Source organism: Typopeltis vanoorti, chromosome 7 (genome assembly GCF_054136105.1).
Source record: "Typopeltis vanoorti isolate ZY-2024b chromosome 7, IOZ_Tvanoo_1.0, whole genome shotgun sequence".
Lineage (NCBI taxonomy): Eukaryota > Metazoa > Arthropoda > Arachnida > Uropygi > Thelyphonidae > Typopeltis > Typopeltis vanoorti.
In genome coordinates, this window is record NC_143555.1 from 86,140,897 (window position 1) to 86,159,829 (window position 18,933).

An 18,933-nucleotide genomic window follows, 5' to 3' on the forward strand; every position below is an offset into this window, starting at 1 on the left:
ATGTAAAAAAACTACAAGACAACAATATTTTAAGAAAATATCAACTAGAACTAGATAAAAACCTGAAGGAACTACCAAAATAGAATATAAACATCGAAGAACGTTGGTGCAAATTAAAGGAAATAATATTAAATTCGGCAGAAAAAACAATAGGTTGCATAGAAAGAGAAAGTAAAAAGGATTGGATCTCGAATGAAGTAAAAAGGTAAACAATCAAAGGAAACGCATGAAACTAAAACAGAAATGAATATAATAGATTAACCAGAGAAATTAGAAAACTAGTTAAAAGAGACAAGAATAACTGGTTAGAAGCAAAATGCAAAATGGCAGAAAAGCTATCAAAAGAAAATAACCTTCATGGATTATATAAACAAATAGACCAAATTAGTAAGACACGGACAGCAAAAATTATAATGATCAAAAACGAAGGGGGACAACTAATTGAAAGTAAAACAAAAAAGAATAGCCAGATGGGAAGAATACTCCAGAGATTTATATAATAAAAACAGCTCCCAGGATGTTACGATTCCAGCCACTGAAATGGAAGAGGAAACAAATATCTTTACCAAAGAAATAATAGCACACAACATAGAAAAACTCAAAACTAGGAAAGCACTTGGCATTGATCAAATACATGCAGAATTCTTAAAAGCAGGAAAGGAACAACTTTTGGAACCATTAAAAACATTATTTGAAAGGATCTACAAAAACGAAGCAGTGCCTACTGATTGGACCAAATCAGTCATAACTCCTATATACAAAAAAGGAGATAAAACAGAATGCAATAATTACAGAGGCATTAGCCTCCTCAGTATTCCAAGTAAAGTTTTTACAAAAGTACTCCAAAAACAAATTAAGCCATATATAGAACTGGTACTAGGAGAAGAACAAGCAGGTTTCAGACCAGGATGAAGCACAATTGATCAACTATTCACCTTAAGACAGCTAATAGAAAAAGACACTAGAGTACAACCAAAGTTGCTACGTAAATTTCATAGACTTTCGTCAGGCATTTGATTCAATCTGCAGAAGAGAACTATGGAAGAATTTGGAATTCCCAACAAAACCATAAGAATAATAACGAATCTGTATGAGAAATCTGAAAGTGCAGTACGAATGGAGGACACCTTAACCAATTGGTTCTACACAGAGAGCGGAGTAAGACAGGGATGCAATCTGTCACCAGACCTGCTCAATCTTACAGTGGAAGAAGCAACCAATAAGGCCTTAAACAATGAAGACTCCAGAATCAAAATATAAGGGAAAAATGTAACACATTTAAAATTTGCAGACGACATTACTTGCAAGCACAGAAGAAAATCTACAGCGAATTTCTGATAAAGGAAGAGTGTATAAAATCTGGATTAAACATAAATATAGACAAAACAAATTATGCAAATAGGAAAAGAAGCACCAATCTGAAAATTGAAATTGATAGTGAGAATCTAGAGCAGATAGAAAACTTCACCTACCTTGGAGGAGTTATTGAGTACAATGGTGAAATTATAAAAGATATAAACAGACGAATCAGTTAAGCATCCCAAACTTTTGGACGACTTAAAATATGGAAGTCAAGAGACATCAAACAAGTAACAAAAGTAAGAATCTATTAAACAATGGTCCTCCCAATACTCCTCTATGGAAGTGAATGCTGGAATCTCAAAAAGGCTGAAGAGAAAAAATTATTAGTTAATGAAATGGGTTGGCTAAGAAGATTACTTGGAGTATCTCTGCTGGATCGACTAAGAAACGAAGACATAAGGAAACGACTAAAACAAGAAATAACAATAATAGGCAAAATCCAAGAAAGAAGACTGCAATAGTTTGGCCATGTGACCAAAATGGGAACAGAAAGACTACCATCTAAAGCCCTGAATACAACAATGGAAGGTAAAAGATCCAAAGGATTTTTAGAGGACCTGAAAACCAAATCACAACAAGCGACACCAAACTGGACAGAATTGTTCGGACTCTCCCATGGCAGACAGAAGTGGAAAAAGTTCATTCGGCCTCATCATCATCATCCACATAGATGATGGAAGAGAGAGAAGAAGATCTTCTCTGAATCTACTTCTTTTATTATACAACAGAATATTTACAGAGGAACAGTTTCTGGATTCTTGGCATAAGTTTCTTGACATGTTGTCATTGCCACCATCCCAAAACCAGGGAAGGATTCAACACAAGCAAAGTTATCATCCTATTGCTCTGACCAGCTGTCTTTGTGAGATATTAAAAAAAATATAAATGCAAGGCATCTCTGGTACTTAAAAGCAACCAACTTCTTTCCAATATGACACCGATCAACATTGAACCATTTGGTATGTTTAGAAACATGTATAAGAGACGATTTCCTGAAATGAGAACATCTGGTTTCAGTCTTCTTTGACATGGAAAAAGCTTATGATAGAACCTAGAGATATTGGAATATTAAAATACCTCTTTAATGTTGGTCTGAGGGAACACCTTGTTTTTATTAAAAACTTTCTATCCATCAAAATCTTCAAAGTCCAAACGGGAAGCATATTATCTCATCCATATCATCAAGAAGAGGGTATCCCTCAAGGTTTTGTCTTAAGCGTGACACTCTTTACTGTCAAAGAGTGCCACTGTCTTAACTATGCCCTAATTCACTCAATCACAGAGTTGATCACTGATCAGCTTCCTCCCAAAGTATGTAATGCTCTTTATGTCAGTGACTTAATTTACTGTAATATGAGGGTAATTGAAAGACAACTTCAACAAGCAATCGATCTTGTCTCTTCATGGGCTCTTAATTAATAGGTTCAGGTTTTCAGCAGTAAAAACTGTATGTACACTTCTGCTGAAAATGTATTCTACACCCAAATCCTGATTTAAGAATGGGGGCAAAGTGCTATTCCAGTAGCAAGAATGGTCAGGACTCATCCTTGACAAAAAGCTTATATTCATCAATTTAGGATTAAAAAAAAAAAAAAAAAAAAACGAATATCCTTCACACTCTATCCTCTACAGATTACTCTGCACTTGTATGTTCAAAGCTTGATTATGGGTCCCAGATTTGTAGTTCCGCAAGATAGAGCATACCTGATGGTTGGATCCTGTCCATCATTCAAAATTTATATAGAAGCAAATGAACCTGCTCTATCACTTAGATGGAAACAGTTATCTCTTAACTATGCCCTAAAAATAAAGTCTCTTACAGGGCATCCTATGTGCTATGTGGACTAGTGTCTTTTCTGTGTGTTGGGAAACTCAATATGGGAAGCTCAAGGATGATTGTAGTGTGACACATGCCCCACTGTACCAAACATAACAACATTCCACTATGGCATATTTACACTTCATCCTATAGCCTCTCATTATTAAGGAAGTCTCATATTCCACCAACCATTTACATGCAGTTATTTACAGCACACAGTGCACTACACTCTGATTTCCTTCCCATCTATACTGATGGTTCAAGATTTGAGATCTCTGGTTGTGCTGCTGTTTCTTGACATTACTATATCCCACATGATTGCAGTAATTATATAGCAGCATCACATGCCATTCAGCTTGTGCTTGTGCATGTAAAAGAAAAATGCTATCAAAAGTGTGTAATTTATACAGACTCATTGAGTTCTTTATAGGCCATCTCATATCATCCCACATCCATTGCTTTGTGAGGTATTACAACTGTTATACAAAATTGAAGACCCACAGTTTTGACATTTAGTCGTGCTGAATTTCTAGCCACGTTGAAATTGAGGGAAATAAGATATTGCAGATTCACTTGCTAGATCAGTTCATACTTTTTCATGTACTGCTTGACATTCTCATATACAGACTTAAGAAGCTTATATGATCAAAGCTAATTACCCAATGGCAGTCTTCATGGCAGGAAGCACTGACAAACAAACTGCATGAGATTAAGCATTAGCAGTCTAATCAACCTAGAAACAAACAGGAAGTTGTTCTTGCTAGGCCCTGCATTGGTCACTTTCATCTTGCACATTCTTATTTACTGAGGGCTGATGACCCACCTATGTCTGAAAAGTGCAACATGCCTCTCCATTCTTGATATTATGGTGGCATGCTTACATTTCGCATGAGAGAATAATGAAATTTTTACTTTTCTGGCTGAGCCATATACACTCAGGCAGATGTTATCAGACTGACAAATTGCATGTTTTAAACTTTTTTTTACAAAGCATTAATTTATACAAACATTTCATTATAAATTTTATTTATATGTAGATTCTTCATTTCATAACTTAATTTTTTTGTACATAACATATTTACTAATTTATTTCTATCACTATGTATTAATACCTTGTGTAGTGCTCTAACCTTAGATATGATGCAGTACGACCTGCTGTCCTGGCTACCAATAAACCAGAAATCACTTAATCAGTCATTATAATAGACACATTTAGATAACTTTATATCTCATTTGATCCCATTGCTGACAAACTTCACACTGCTGATGGTTCAAGATTTGAGATCTTTGGTTGTGCTGCTGTGTTTCTTGACATTACTATATTCCCAAATGATTGCAGTAATTATATGTTTCTCTTACATGTTTTTTTATTGTGGAAACTAATTAGTAGTTCATTAAGTTTGAAAAGGCCCACTTTCCTTAATTAAGTCATGTTACTTAAACTAATTTTTGTGTGCATTTATTACTTTAAAGTGTAGTGTGTGTTTTATTTTTTAAATTTTTTTAGGGTGGTTTGGCATTCGAAAAGACTTTTGCCAGTTTCTGCTAGGAGTTTGTCCTCTTTTACAGGAATATGGAAATATTTCATATAGTTTACATAGTAATGAACCAGAAGAAAATGACCCTCCAGATAATATAGCATGCCGGAAAGCCCAGTGTCCACATTCTAAAAAACGATGTCCTTCACCCCATTCAGAACCAAGAGCTGTAGTTCCTGCCCTGTCTATTGAGACTCCAGATTGACAGTATCTTATATATATAGATCTAGTCAGTGGCTATGAATTTGTTTACATGTGGAACAATATTACACGCTTAAATGAGCTTTGACGAGGAAATGAATCTCCAATTTCTAGCTGTGATTTCCAAACTGGTTGTACATCAGAAAATTAATTCTCTTGTGTATATACAAAAATACAACTTCCCGTTGGCTTTGCCATAAAATTAATTTAATAAATTTCCACCTTCATTCTATAACAGACATAAGTTTTGTATTATTCTTTATTAAGAGCTCTTTTATTAAAATTTTTATTTAAATTGTGGTGAGTAAATATAACATGTTTTGAAAATCATCAGCCTAATTTCATATAGATATGAAAAGAAGTCAGCATTTATAGGTCTTCTGCTGTATTGGGCCTACATTTATGAAAGCCTGTAATCTAATCTTTTATTATTGAATAACATATTGTAAAACATGGAACATATTTATAATATGCATTTGTAAAAATTATCTTTTGGGTTTTTCCTTTTCTTTGATTGTGTGTGTGTGTGTTAATAATGAAACTAGTACAATGATATTTTCTGTAGAAGTTGTAAAAATTATTTAGACGAGTCAAGTCACATAGTAAATCCAATAATATATTGTGATCATGCTTATGATAACTAAAGCAGATAATATATAATGGTCTGCTATATATATCAGTTAAACTGAACACGGTAGGCTGCTTCAGTCATTAACTTTATCTCAATTGAAAAACACATTCAGATTTATTCATTTATAAGCTTGCATTTTAATTATTAATTCAATCAGTTGAATAGAATTAGTGATGACTAATACCTTATACTTTAAAAGGGAAATACAATCCAACTCAGCATGCAAGCTTCTTATGCTTTCTTCCCTCAGGCTTTTTTTTTTTTTTTTATCGTTTTAGGACACACATTACTTTAGATCAGATCAGATTGTAGAATCAAACTTTATTTGAATTGCAGAATGTACTGTAGTACTAATGAAGTGTTTACTTTCTGACTTGAGAATAGGAATTAAGGTTTTTGTTGGGCACTATTTCTTTTTATTAAAATTCCTGCATTATTGAGTTAGCTTTCTCAGCTACATGACAGTGAAGTTCCTAGGAACTTTTCAGTTGCTTTTGTTTTATGGACACTCTAGAACATGCACTATCAAATACAACTTTTTAAATAAAGGTAGGCTGTACTCTTCTTCCATGCCAGATAGAAGAATAGTCCAGTAGGGTGCACTTCTGTCAGAAGCACATCTTGTTCAGAACTCATAATTTGAGAATCGTTGGGAAGAGTATGGAAAACTCTAGGCATTGAAGGAAACGGGGTGATCTATATATATCCATTTCTCTTCCTTCAGTCACAAACTTCCTGGAAAAATGTATGAAATAGAGCTTTCATGATCCTGACAACCAAAGTAATCTTTTCTATTCCTTAAATATATTAGCTTCTTTCAATAAACTATTGCTAGATTATAACCCTTTATAACATTCATCCATAAAGTAATACATAGAAAATTCCTTTTCAGCTCATTGTGAGTGGAAGTTTTTTCTGTTATTAGTACTATAGACTTGGATCATCATTGTTACAAGAAAGTTGCATTCAGCAGTTCTGTATATATCTGCATTGTTATTATGCAAAGCATGGCAAAATGAAATGCTATTTACTAGCCACATATAACAGTTATTACAGCTACCTTACCAATATTATTGTTGAATAGGAACTTATATACCAATCTGTTCATGTTCCCAGCAGTTTGCTCTGGAACCATTTAAAATTTTCATTTGTGATAAATGTGAGTTGTCACAAATGAAATCTAGAATGTTTCATGGCACATGAGTGAGAAATATATGAAACACAAATATATCGTTTAGGCAATAGAAACAGATTTTGCACCCCATTTCATGCTATAGAATGCAGAACTAGTATGCATGTTTGCAGGGTTCTGTAACTGAATGGTGCAAGTAATTAGCATTCTTACTTTGAATTTGGTGTGTGTGTGTATATATATATATATATATATATATATATATATGTGTGTGTGTGTGTGTGAAAAAGTTTTTTTTACATATATATAATTAATTTACCTACCTTTACAATGAGTTGCCCTGGTGTTGCACCACCTTTAGACTTGAACTACGTTCAGGATCAAACTTAACTGTTTGCTTACTTGGGATTAGGAGTAAAATAACCAAGTTTATTTATAAAATTACTTGGTAACCCTAATATATATATATATATCAGCAATCTGCTGATGCTGAATTCAGTTCCTCAGTTATTTTACAGTATCCCAAAAAATCATTTTATTCCTGTTTGTATTTGCTGTGTGTTAATGAAATGGAGTACTGAATATTAAAAATAGTTTGTCAGTAGGAAATACAGAAATTCTCTTCAACAGTTATTACAGTGACATGATTGCATTAATATTATGCAAGTTGGCCAGCACTCTGTCCATTAAATCTATTCCCTTGATATGATCTTTTGATTTAATGAGTCCTAAAGATATCAGAATTTAGTTGTGTGAATGCCAGTCCACTTTGCTCTAAAAATTTCTTCCGTTATTCATCAAATTATTTAGGCATATCAGGAGTCTGTTCTTTTTTTGCTGTAGCCCACTCAGATAAGTTAGTTGCAGATGCAGAACAAACGCATTTGTAACATTACCACAGAAAAAAAAAGTTCAGCAAGTGGTTTACACTAATCATCTTGAATATCCCCTTGAGGGTAGATATCAGGAGTTTAATGATATCCTGAATAAAATATTGATGAAAAGCAAGAATGTAATTTATTTTCAAAGCATAATATACTGTTGAATTCAGTGAAGAAACTTGCATAACTATCTGAAATCCAGATTGTAATTGAAATATGCTTGTATCCCTTCATTTTTTTGAATACCGAAAAGTGACCAACCTATTAGGTTGATTTGTAGCACAGCAACTCACTATAGCAAACTCCTAGGGTTCCCACAGGAATTTAGTTACAGTGGAATGTTTGCTATAGTGAATTTATTTTAGCATTGCATCTACTTTTGAGCAGGTTTCTAGAGTGAGCTATTTTGTTATGATGGTGTGTTTTCTTATAGTTGAGAGTACACTATCTCCAGATAGTTACTTTCTGAATGAAGATATCTTAATAAAACGTAAAACATGTCTAGAAAGTGAATCTCACTGTAAAGCAACAACATACCTCCTAAGTGTTGACATTATAGAAGATACTTAAGACAACTTTTGAATTTAACTGCTCTTGTTATAATGATAATATTTCTTGTTAAGTATAAACTGTTTCTGCATTCATTCACGACTGACAGTATTCTTTGATCCTTAATTACAAAAGGACTTTTATTGGTCAATTTTCATCTGAAAAAATGAGAAGAGATTATTACTTTGAAAATTAAATTATCACTGTTTTAATCAGCATGTTCTATGTTGGGAAAAGACTTTTGCAATTAGCCATAGATTTCACATTGCATGCTTTTTTCTTCCAGTATATTAGGAGGAAGTCTATGAATATTAGGTCTGGAAAATGTCTTGATTTCATTACTTTGTATTAACTGGTTATGATCAGTTCAGAAATATAACATATGATATAACAGCAATAAGCAATAATGGGTTGAATGCCATCTGCTGGGGAAAAAAAGTGTTTATTACCAACATTCTCTGGTGGGCTCAGAGGTGGAACTTTGTTGTCTCTTCTAAAGAAAAATACAGGTTTAGGTTACTGTGAGATCAGAGAACAAGAAAACAGGTAATCATCAATGAAGCCATTGATGATTACCTGTTAAAAATAAAGGGTAGTGAATCAGAGGATAAAAAATATTAAAACAGCTACAGAAGACAAAGTGTTGTCTTCTGTAACTGTTTTAATATTTTTTATCCTCTGATTCACTACCCTTTATTTTGTATTGGGTTTCAGATCCTAGTTCCAACTGCAGTAATTTAAAAATAAGAGGTATGTACATAGCATATTATACTGTTTTATGGGATATATTGTTTTTCTCTGCACCTACTTTATGGAGATCGCAGGGCTCAAAAAACGTGCTTGCTTCTCATCTGTGATGAGTGAGAATTTTTAGTTAACAGGTAAAAAAAATCATAAGGTTTAGTTTTATTTACGTAATGCTGATTCTGTTTCATATTTTATTGCGTTAAGCAGTTTTTTGTAAGTTTACCTTATTACTGCATCTATTGGGGAATGCTGGTCATTACAAATGCCTATATTGTCAATTACCACTGATTTTGTCTTAATGGAATATAATCAATGGGAAGATAGAATATGCATGCATCAGTTTATCTTTAGAGAGCACTCAGTTGTACTGCGAGATAACTAGTTAATCAGTGCACAGTGGTAATTAGCTTATTTTCCCAAAATATTTATTTATATTGATTATAACCTCATTTGTTTTCTAAGTTGCTGCCACAAATTTTATAATACTGAATTTTCAACATTTGTTTATAATGGCAGATAATCGATTTTTTTTTTTTTTTTCAATAAAAAAACCATATAAGTGTTAGAAGTGAAAATGTAGTAAAAAATAGTGTCTTTAATAACAAATAATAATAATAATAATAAATGGTCTTGTATCACTTATGAAATGTGCAAAGGTTTTTCTTCCTAGACTGTTAAATCATGTATTTAACATATTTGCCTCAACACTGTAGTTATATAGGGTAAACATTAAGCATTAACAAAAGCCCATAAATTGACCACATCTGGGATTAAGCACAATTGATATATTTTGGCAACTGTGATACACCTAAGCTGACATCTGACTAGTTAGACTTGCCTGACTGGTTAGCCAGTACAAAATTTTTCAAGCCTGAGATTAGATTAAAAATAGTTTCAAAAGAACATATAAAGATTATGCTTATCTACACAATACCACTTAGCAGACTCACAGTATCTGTTTGTGACTATTCATTTTAAAATTTATCTGTCACAGAAAAATTTTCCACAACCCTGCAAAAAAAATAAAAATAATAAAATAAAATAAATTGAATATTAAAAACTTTTTTGCTACTCATCTGAAATCCCTTAAAAGAATTTCAGACGAGTATCCCAATCCACTGAGCCTGAGACATGCTGGTGATTTTGAGGATCCATGGGTTGAAAAACACTAGTCTGGACTATCCGATGACAATATTTGACTTGGGCATTCAATTTATTCATCCAAGCTTTAATTCATATATTATTACTAAGAAATGATTAAGAAAATGAAAGTTAAAAAATTGTGGTGCGAGATATATGCAGGGATTTTCTGAAACTAAAATTTTTCAGGAAAAAACTAAATTGACATTTATAATTAAATCTGTATTTAAAAATAAAAAAACTGAAAATGGGTTTGGCTTACTAAGAATCTCCTATTCACTATCGCTACTTCCAGTCTCGAGAGTGGTTCCTCATGTATTGTCAAGGACATCTACCCAAATAGTGTCATCTTTGCTCCCATCCAGGACATTAGAGATGCCAGTTTTTAAAAAAAACTCTTGGCAATTATTTCTGGTAAAATCATGTCCCAGGCTCTCAAATTTAGTTGCACAACAGTTCTAATGATGGTCTCTTAATCTTCCCTGCCAGAGTCCAGTCATAGCTGTTTGCTGCTATCCACTCCATGTAGAATTTTCGTGCATCATCCTTGAATGGTTTGTTGACTGATACATCCAAAGGCTGTAGACAAAGTGTAGGACCACCAGGAATAATGGCTACTTCACATCAAAAAGTTGTTTTACTATTTCAGGTCCTAAGTGTCTGCAAAAACTATCTCATAGAAGGAATGCTGGGTGTCAAAATAAGGTCAAAACAATTGTGAGCATCGCTCATAATTGTTTATTTGAGTAACATTGTGCATTGCTGTTTTTCTCTTCTAGTTGTATGCATTATCACACTTTTTTTACCATTTTCTTGTATTGTTATTTGGTGCAGCATGTCAAAATTGAGGGGGTGTTTGATCGGCATTGGCTATTTGTGATAACGTATAGTTATTGCTTTTCCTAATTTGAATCACATAGTGATGAAAATCCATCACTTTATCCTAGAAATCTTTCAGCATTCTTTGGCAAAGGGATGCTCTTCAATGAAGGGAATTTCTCTTCATGAATCTTGTGATCCAACCTTGGCTCACTTTCAGATCTCTGTGACTGATGCTTCATTTTGTAGCTAATTTGCTCTTTGAAACGTAACATTTTGTGTGAAACACCACAACCATCTTTATGCAAACCTAATACATATCCAAATAACTCATCCTCCAATTCAGGAAACTTTCCATTTTAGGTCCTTGGAAGGCTTTTCTTGATTATTGGTGTTTTGTAATGCAAGTTTCTGTTTACGCCATTATCACGCATTAAACTCAGTCACTGTAAACTCATGCTCTACTGCTTGAGTGCCATGTTTTTCTGCAAAATCATTAACTTTGAGTTTAAAACCAGCACCACAACTTGAACATTTCTCCATATTTCAAGCAAAAATTACCAGTAGTTTACAAGACTTGAGATATGTTATGAGCAATCCTTCACGAATAACTAATAAGTAAAAGTGGAGTGTGAAACTAACAGCAATGGTAGGCCGGTAGAGATAGCGCAACTGTGAAGACATGCATATGATTAGTGTTGTATTAACAAAAGATCGCATGACTCAGCAACAAAGGCAAGCCAACGATTGTTGAGTTGAAATGCTGATTCTCTTCAACCTAATTCCAAAATATCTGAAACTCATAACAGCATTCATTATCTATTTCTTAAAGTTTTAAACTTTTTCGTGTGTGTGTGAGGTATATACAAAACTTTTTAATTTCTTTTTTTGTAAAGTAAAAGGAGTGTAAGATATACGTGAGCGTGAATTATATTCAAGTAAATATGGTAAATGAGCTTCTTTGGTACTTGTTCAAATCTTACACCTGTGCACTGCCATGTTGCATTTATGTATGTTTTATATCATACTGTCAGATTAGGTATCTGAAGGCATAACAAACAGTAAGTATCATCATCATCAAATTCCTGCCATGTACCCACAAGGGGTGTACAGGATATGATAGTACTACATGAAAAAATTATATCATTACTAACTTCCTATGTACAATTTTCCTCCAAATCAGTCTGTTACTTGTCAAGACTCCAACATTATCAGATCTTATATTTCTATCGTCTAAGGCACTTTGTACCGTATCAATCCACCTATATCTTGGTCTTCCTCTGGGTCGTTTTGCTGCCAACCTGGCAGAGAATACTTGTTTTACTAATCTTTCCTCGCCCATTCTGTTTAGGTGACCATACCACCTGAGATTAGCTCTGCTAACGCATTCCTGGATGCAGACAATGTCAAGTTCTTTCCTAATATCTTCATTTTTAATATGATATTACCATTGATGCCATCTGTTCACGCCTATAATCTTTCTCAGGACTCTCATATCTGCGGTCTCTAGTCTTTGGTCAAATGTTTTACTTCTGACCCAGCTCTCAGATCCACAAGTTAAAACTGGTTTGAACACTGTCTTGTATACAGTTAATTTAGTGTTCCGACTAATTTCTCTCTTATTCCATATGAATTTATTCAATTGACTTCCTACCATACCAGCTTTGTTGATTCGGTTGTCTATTTCCATATTTAATGTACCATCTTGAGTAAAAATTGTGCCTAAGTAGCTGAAATGTTTTACTTGTTCCACAGGTTCCCCGTTCACAACACAGTCGACATTTTCAACAATTCTACCTATTTTCATTGTCTTTGTCTTTTTATTGCTGACCTTCATACCATATCTATTACAACAGCTATTCAATTTAGTCAGAGAATCTTGCAGACTTGTAGCGGATTTATTTAGAAGTATAACATCGTCCTCATAAAGCAAAGAGCCGACAATAACTTCTCCAATTTTGATATCATGTTTAATACCACTTTCCTTCATATTGTGATCCATATAGATAATGTACATCCTTATCTGACACCAGATTTAACATTAAGCTATCGTTCTGTTACTTCCTTCAATTCTAACTGCTGACTTACAACTCAAATAAAGACTAAGTATTGCTTGATATAATGCCCCATTGACACCATATAACTGTAGCATATTGAATAGCTTCTCTCTTGGCACCTTATCATATGCCTTTTCCAAATCGACAAAGCTTAAATACAGATCTTTGTTATATTCCCATGCTTTCTCGACTATTTGTCATAAAGTGAAGATCTGATCCTGACAGCGTCTGATTGGTCTGAATCCAGCTTGTTCTTCACCAAGCTTTTCTTCCACAATTCTTCTCAACCGTTTCTCAAGTATACTTGCATAGATTTTGCCAGGAACACTCAGTAGGAAAATACCTCTGTAATTCTCACATTCAGTTTTATTTCCCTTTTTATATATGGGTACTATGAGAGCTCTACTCCAATCATCGGAAATTCGTTCCTCTGTCCAGGCTTTCTGAACTATGCAGTGCAGCCACTGTAAGACTCTTATACCACCATACTTCAGCATTTCTGATCGAATATCATCTACTCCTGCTGCCTTTCCACATTTCAAGCCTTTGATGGCTTTTTCTACTTCAAGTATGGATATGTATTCCTGCCTGCATGCCTAGTCAGTGTTTTTTACCACTGTGCTATCATAACTGCTTGTTTCATTTAGCATTTTTTCAAAGTAATTACTCCATACTTCAAGGATATCTTTTATTCCAGTTTTTATGTCACCTTTATCATCTCTAACTCCTTTTACAGCACTCTTTCCTCCATTCCTAAGCTTCTTCAACAACCTCCAGAATATTTTGCCACTTTCTTGATATTTATTTTCTATATTATTGCCAAAGTCCTCCCATGACTTTTGTTTAGCTAGTTTTACACAGTGTTTACACAGCAGATAAACTGGCTGAAAAAACCCTACTGCCTGTGCCCAAGACCAGCTAACTTGGCTATGCCTGAGGAAGATCCTCAAGTTCCTCACGTCTTTGAGGGAATCAAACCTGTAATCTCTAAGAGCACAAGCTGACTTATTTGACAGGAACTTTTGATATGCTTTCTTCTTTTCCTTCACTGCCTCTTTAACTTCCTGTGTCCACCAGGGAGTTCTGATTTTTCTATCCTTGCAGACAGCCTCACCACATGCCTCTCTGGCTGAATCAATCAGTGTTTTCTTGAAGGTTTGCCACTGAATCTCCAAGGTTTGGTTCCTGTTCTCAAACTCTTTCATTTTTTCTTCAATAATCTTTGTGTACTTTAGTCTACAGTTCACATCTGAGAGCTGCTCAACTTTTATTCGCTTTAAAACTTTCTTACATGTTATTCTTTTCAATATGAAATTCAATTTTATCCTGCTCAAGACTAAATAGTGATCACTTCCAATTTCAAATCCTCTGTACACTCTGGTGTTCTGCACCAGGAAGAAAACATCACTATCAACAATAACATAGTCAATGAGACTTTTCTTATTCCTAGCCTCTTCTCTCCATGTGAATTTGTGCACATTTTTATGTTGGAACATGGTGTTAGTAATAACCAGTCCATGTCCTGAGCAGAAATCCAACAGATATTTGCCATTATTATTAGCTTTGCTCTTTTCTCCAAATTTTCCCAAAATATTTTTATATGTCTCACAATCATTTCCTACTCTGCTATTTAGATCCTCAACAAGGACCATCTTTTCATTTTTCATTGTGTCAGTTGCTTTTTCTGAAGTATCAAAAAATTCCTCCTCTTCTACCTTAGTAGAACCTACTGTGGGACCATAGGCACAAATAAGTCTCATTGTCCAGTTCCCTATTCTCATATTTGCCCACATTACTCTACTTGAGACTGACTGCCATTCAAGAAGATTAGCCTCGTATTTTGTGTTGAATACTATGGCTACTCCTTCTTTTCCTTGATTGTCATTGCCTGAATATAACATTTTGTATTTATTGCTCAGAAAGATCTCACCAGTTTTGGTCTTTTTTGTTTCAGTCACCCCTATTATGTCGATCTGGTACTTATCTAATTCCTCACCTACTCCATTTCTTTGCCATTCAGGCTTCTTACGTTGATAGTACCGATCTTTAACTCTGGTGATGTTGAGTTGGGGTTTGTTTTCAGATTTGTTCCAGTAGCTGACTTTTCGCTGTTCGCCCTGGTTCCCTGGCGAAAACAACTGGGGCCTTGTTTAACCGGGCGACGCCCCAGCTGGCATGAAATTTTGTCATGTTGTACCATCATTTTTTATTTTGGTTTAACCAATAAGAATACAATTTGATCGGCTAAATCCCAAATTGCCAGCCCATCCTCGTTCGTTCAGTTTCCAAGTAGATACCTAACAGGGTGCACCACGAGAAGGTGAGGATTGGACATTAGGTCAGAAGCCCTGGTCAGTTCTCCGCATTCCTTAAAGGCTATGTGGAGGTCTCCTCTCAGTTATACAGCTTTGACCCTTAAGCAGTAAGTATCAGTTTGACCCTTAAGCAGTAAGTATCAGTGACTGGATATTCAGGTGGGTATGAAGCCACCCGAATATCCAATATATGGAAACATAAGTTTCCATAAATATATGTTGCTGCATTTCGACCTGAATATCCAGTATCACTAACACACTGCTCAAAAGACAACTCAGCTACTATTTCATCTCTGGCTGTGTTAGTTAGCTGATGAAAACATTTTACTAATTGCATTCTAATGGGCATTTCAAATAAGATCCACCTCAACATGTGGCTACTAAATTTTGCTTCATGAATTTGTAAGTCAAGATGTAATGTAATAAGATTTTTCTAGGAAATCTTATATTTACATCATAAAAAGTAGGAATGTTTACTTAGGAAAAAAGTGATTGATGTTTATAATAGTTATGTGTATGAAATATTACCGAGGTCATCAGCTACACATTAAACTTTTTTAAAAAGAAATACAGTTCCATACATTGCATATATTTACAGTACAGTATATATATGCAATTATATATACTGTAATAATGGACAATAGTCCATTAATATGCTTTAGTTTTTTTTTTTTCTCCTCTAGTAGTTTCATTCAGTATGAGAAATAGAAGTGGGGGGGGGGAGTTTAATTTGGCCATTCAACCTTCTGTATGAAATGATCACAAGATGACTGAACAGCATAATCTGTTTTCTTTTTTTTTTGACTTTTAATACTATGGGGCATTAGGAGCCATCCTCCAGTTGCTCTCTCCGCCTTCATAATGACATTAAAAATCTTTAACTGTATTTACTGGTGTTATCCAGAAATTTTTGCCATAAAAAAAAGCATTAAAATACAGACGTGTCACAAGTGCTGCATGCACGTGGCAAAGGGAACCTATGGTAAAGACATTTTTATCTGCCGTAACACAAAAATCAGCTACAAGAACTTCTAAATATGTACCAAGATTCTGTACCAGGTACATTGTATAATATGAATTGTGTATTTGTCGAGCTCTATATATACTTATATAACACACGCATGCACACATACTCTCTAAAAAAATTTTAGAAACCAACTTGTAAGGCTAAAAATCAATTACTTATTCTGATTAAAATTTACTTTAGAAAGAATGCCAACCAGAAGATGTACCTGAATATTCTTGAAGGAAAAGATGATAATGATATTTGGAAAACTTTTCTAATTACAAAGATTTTTATCTTTCTTTTTATTATTTAGCACTAAATTTAATAATGGGCTGAAAGTAATAAGAGACAAAGTAATGCAGGAGGTGAAGAACCAATAAATATATGTAGGAATATAAAATATTAGGAATAAAACACAAAGTAAATGTCAGACAGTAAATTTTAGTAAATTTTGTAGTTTTTTCTGGTGCTAAATACAATTTTATAATATAGTATTTGATGATACATTTGACTCTTTTCGATGTTACAAAAAATTCCTATATAAGAATTTTAAGACTACGAATTTTTTGATAATTTTTGCTTTGGGATAAGGGGAAATGATTTTGGAGCTGAATGGATGCCATAGTCTGTTAGTTGTTGTGGATATTGCCTACGATAAAATATCTTTGATTTCTTTGTGTGATTTCTTGGTTTAAGCAATGGTTGACAGTGAGTACTTGTAAGCATTAATAAACTCTTAATATGGCTGACCTTTTTTTATGTAGTAAGAGTGATTAGAGAAGTAATTTCCAGTAGTTGCATGCTTATGATATATTCTTGTTGATTATTCTTGTTGAGAGGCTTATACGCTGGTTAAACATGATAACTAATATTTAAGGAACTGACAGCGTATACTAGAAATATAGATTAAATAAACTTTAATATATACTTTCCGATATTTCGGCGAACGTCACGTTGCCATCTTCTTGGGAACTTACTACAAAGACACGTGCACACAAGTACTAATAACAGCAAATGAGACTGAAGCTAGGAAGCTAGCGTTTTCCTAAAGTCCTGATGGTGCCCCCTGGCGGGCTATATTGGTAGTTCTTGGCCTTTGGGCTGAAGTTCTTCTGATAAAAGTTTCCCAAATTTGGGACAGTCTCATGCATCCAAATTTGTTGAGGTTTGGCATGCTCCTAAGGGCCGAGGCTGATTCCATGAATAGTCTTTCATACTTGAACTTGCTGCGGTGTATTACTGTGGCTTTCTTCCATCTTATTCTGTGGCGAGTATCCAGAGCGTGGTCTGCAAGCCCAGAGTGGCTGTACTGGTGAAATCGGATGTAATCCTTGTGTTCTGAGATTCTGATATTTGCTGTCCTGCCTGTTTGGCCAAAGTAGGACAGTTTACAGCTGCAAGGGACCTGGTATACACCAGGTAGGTCTAGAGGAGGTGGTTGGTCTTTGGTGGAGCGGATAAGGGATGCCAGTTTTCTATGTGGTCTGTAATAAGTGGTCAAGTCATGTTTTTTTAAGATTTTATTGATTTTTTCCGAGGTGCCTCGGATGTAGGGAATGGTGATGGATTTAGAGTAATCTTTTTTGTGAAAGGGAGGGGGTGGTGGGTTGTGGATAACTGGGTTAAATATTTTTTGGAGGGGGTAGCTGTTGGCTGAGAAAGTGTCACGGATGTGATTTAGTTCAGTGGTTAGGGCTTGATCATTAGAACAGATTATTTTTGCCCTGTTGAATAATGTTTTAATAACTCCATATTGTTGTGAGGGGGGTGGTGGGATTGTTGGTGAATGTATCTGCCTGTATGGGCGAGTTTTCTATAAACTGATAAAACCAAGGTTCCATCAGGTTGGCAGGTGACTAGTGTGTCTAGGAAGGGGAGGTTATTGTTTTCCTCTTTTTCCAGGGTGAATTTGATTCTAGGGTGTTGGTTGTTCAAGTGTGTTAGGAAGGAGAGGAGTGAATCCGGGCCATGTGGCCAAATAGCGAAAACATCAACGTAGCGAAGCCATATGGTAGGTTTTTTGGGGCTGAGTTTAAGGCTTTCTCTTCAAACGTCTCCATGAAGAAGTTGGCCAAGGGTGGGGAAAGTGGTGAACCCATGGCTGTCCCCTCTATCTGTTTGTAGAATTTTTCCTGCCAAACGAAATAGCCTGAGTTCATTGTAAACTGAAATAGGGCTGAGATATCGGGAGAAAATTTAGCTTGGATTAGCTCTAAGGTTTCTTTGAGGGGGACATTCGTGAATAGGGAGGAGACATCAAAACTGACCATTATGTCATTATGTTGGAGTGTAAGGTTTTCTATACTGGCTTTGAAGTGGGCTGAGTTTTTTATGTGTGATGGTGTATTGCCAGTATAGTGTGAGAGCGCTTTGGCTAAATGCTTGACTAGTTTGTAAGTGGGGGAATCAATGCCATCCACTAAGGGACGTAATGGCACATTTTCTTTGTGTATTTTTGGGAGCCCATATATGCGGGGGGGGGGGGTCTAGAGTTATAGGGTTTTAGTGTGTTGGTAATCTCCACAGGCCAAGAAGTGACCTTCTTAAGGAGCCTATGGAGTTTTCTAATTTGTGAGTTGGTGGGATTGTAATCAATGGGGAGGTAAGTGGAACGATCTAATAATAAAGCCTTGAGCTTACCTGTGTAGTCTTTAAGATTGAGTACCACAGTGGCGTTCCCCTTATCCGCTTTGGTGATCACTATTTTTTTGTTTCTCTTCAATTCTTGTAGTGCCT

The 18,933-nt window shown here is 34.8% G+C and overlaps 1 protein-coding gene across 1 annotated transcript in view; it reads left to right on the top strand.

Moving 5' to 3' along the window:
* The window catches only part of LOC150104834 (transmembrane protein 185A), a 98,357-nt gene extending 88,890 nt beyond the window's left edge, over positions 1-9,467 (top strand). Inside the window, exon 7 of the mRNA XM_090396003.1 lies at positions 4,689-9,467. Within this exon, the coding sequence (XP_090252129.1) occupies positions 4,689-4,924 (236 nt within the window). The 3' untranslated portion in view covers positions 4,925-9,467. The remainder of the gene's footprint in view (positions 1-4,688) is intronic.
* The last annotated feature ends 9,466 nt before the right edge of the window (positions 9,468-18,933 follow it).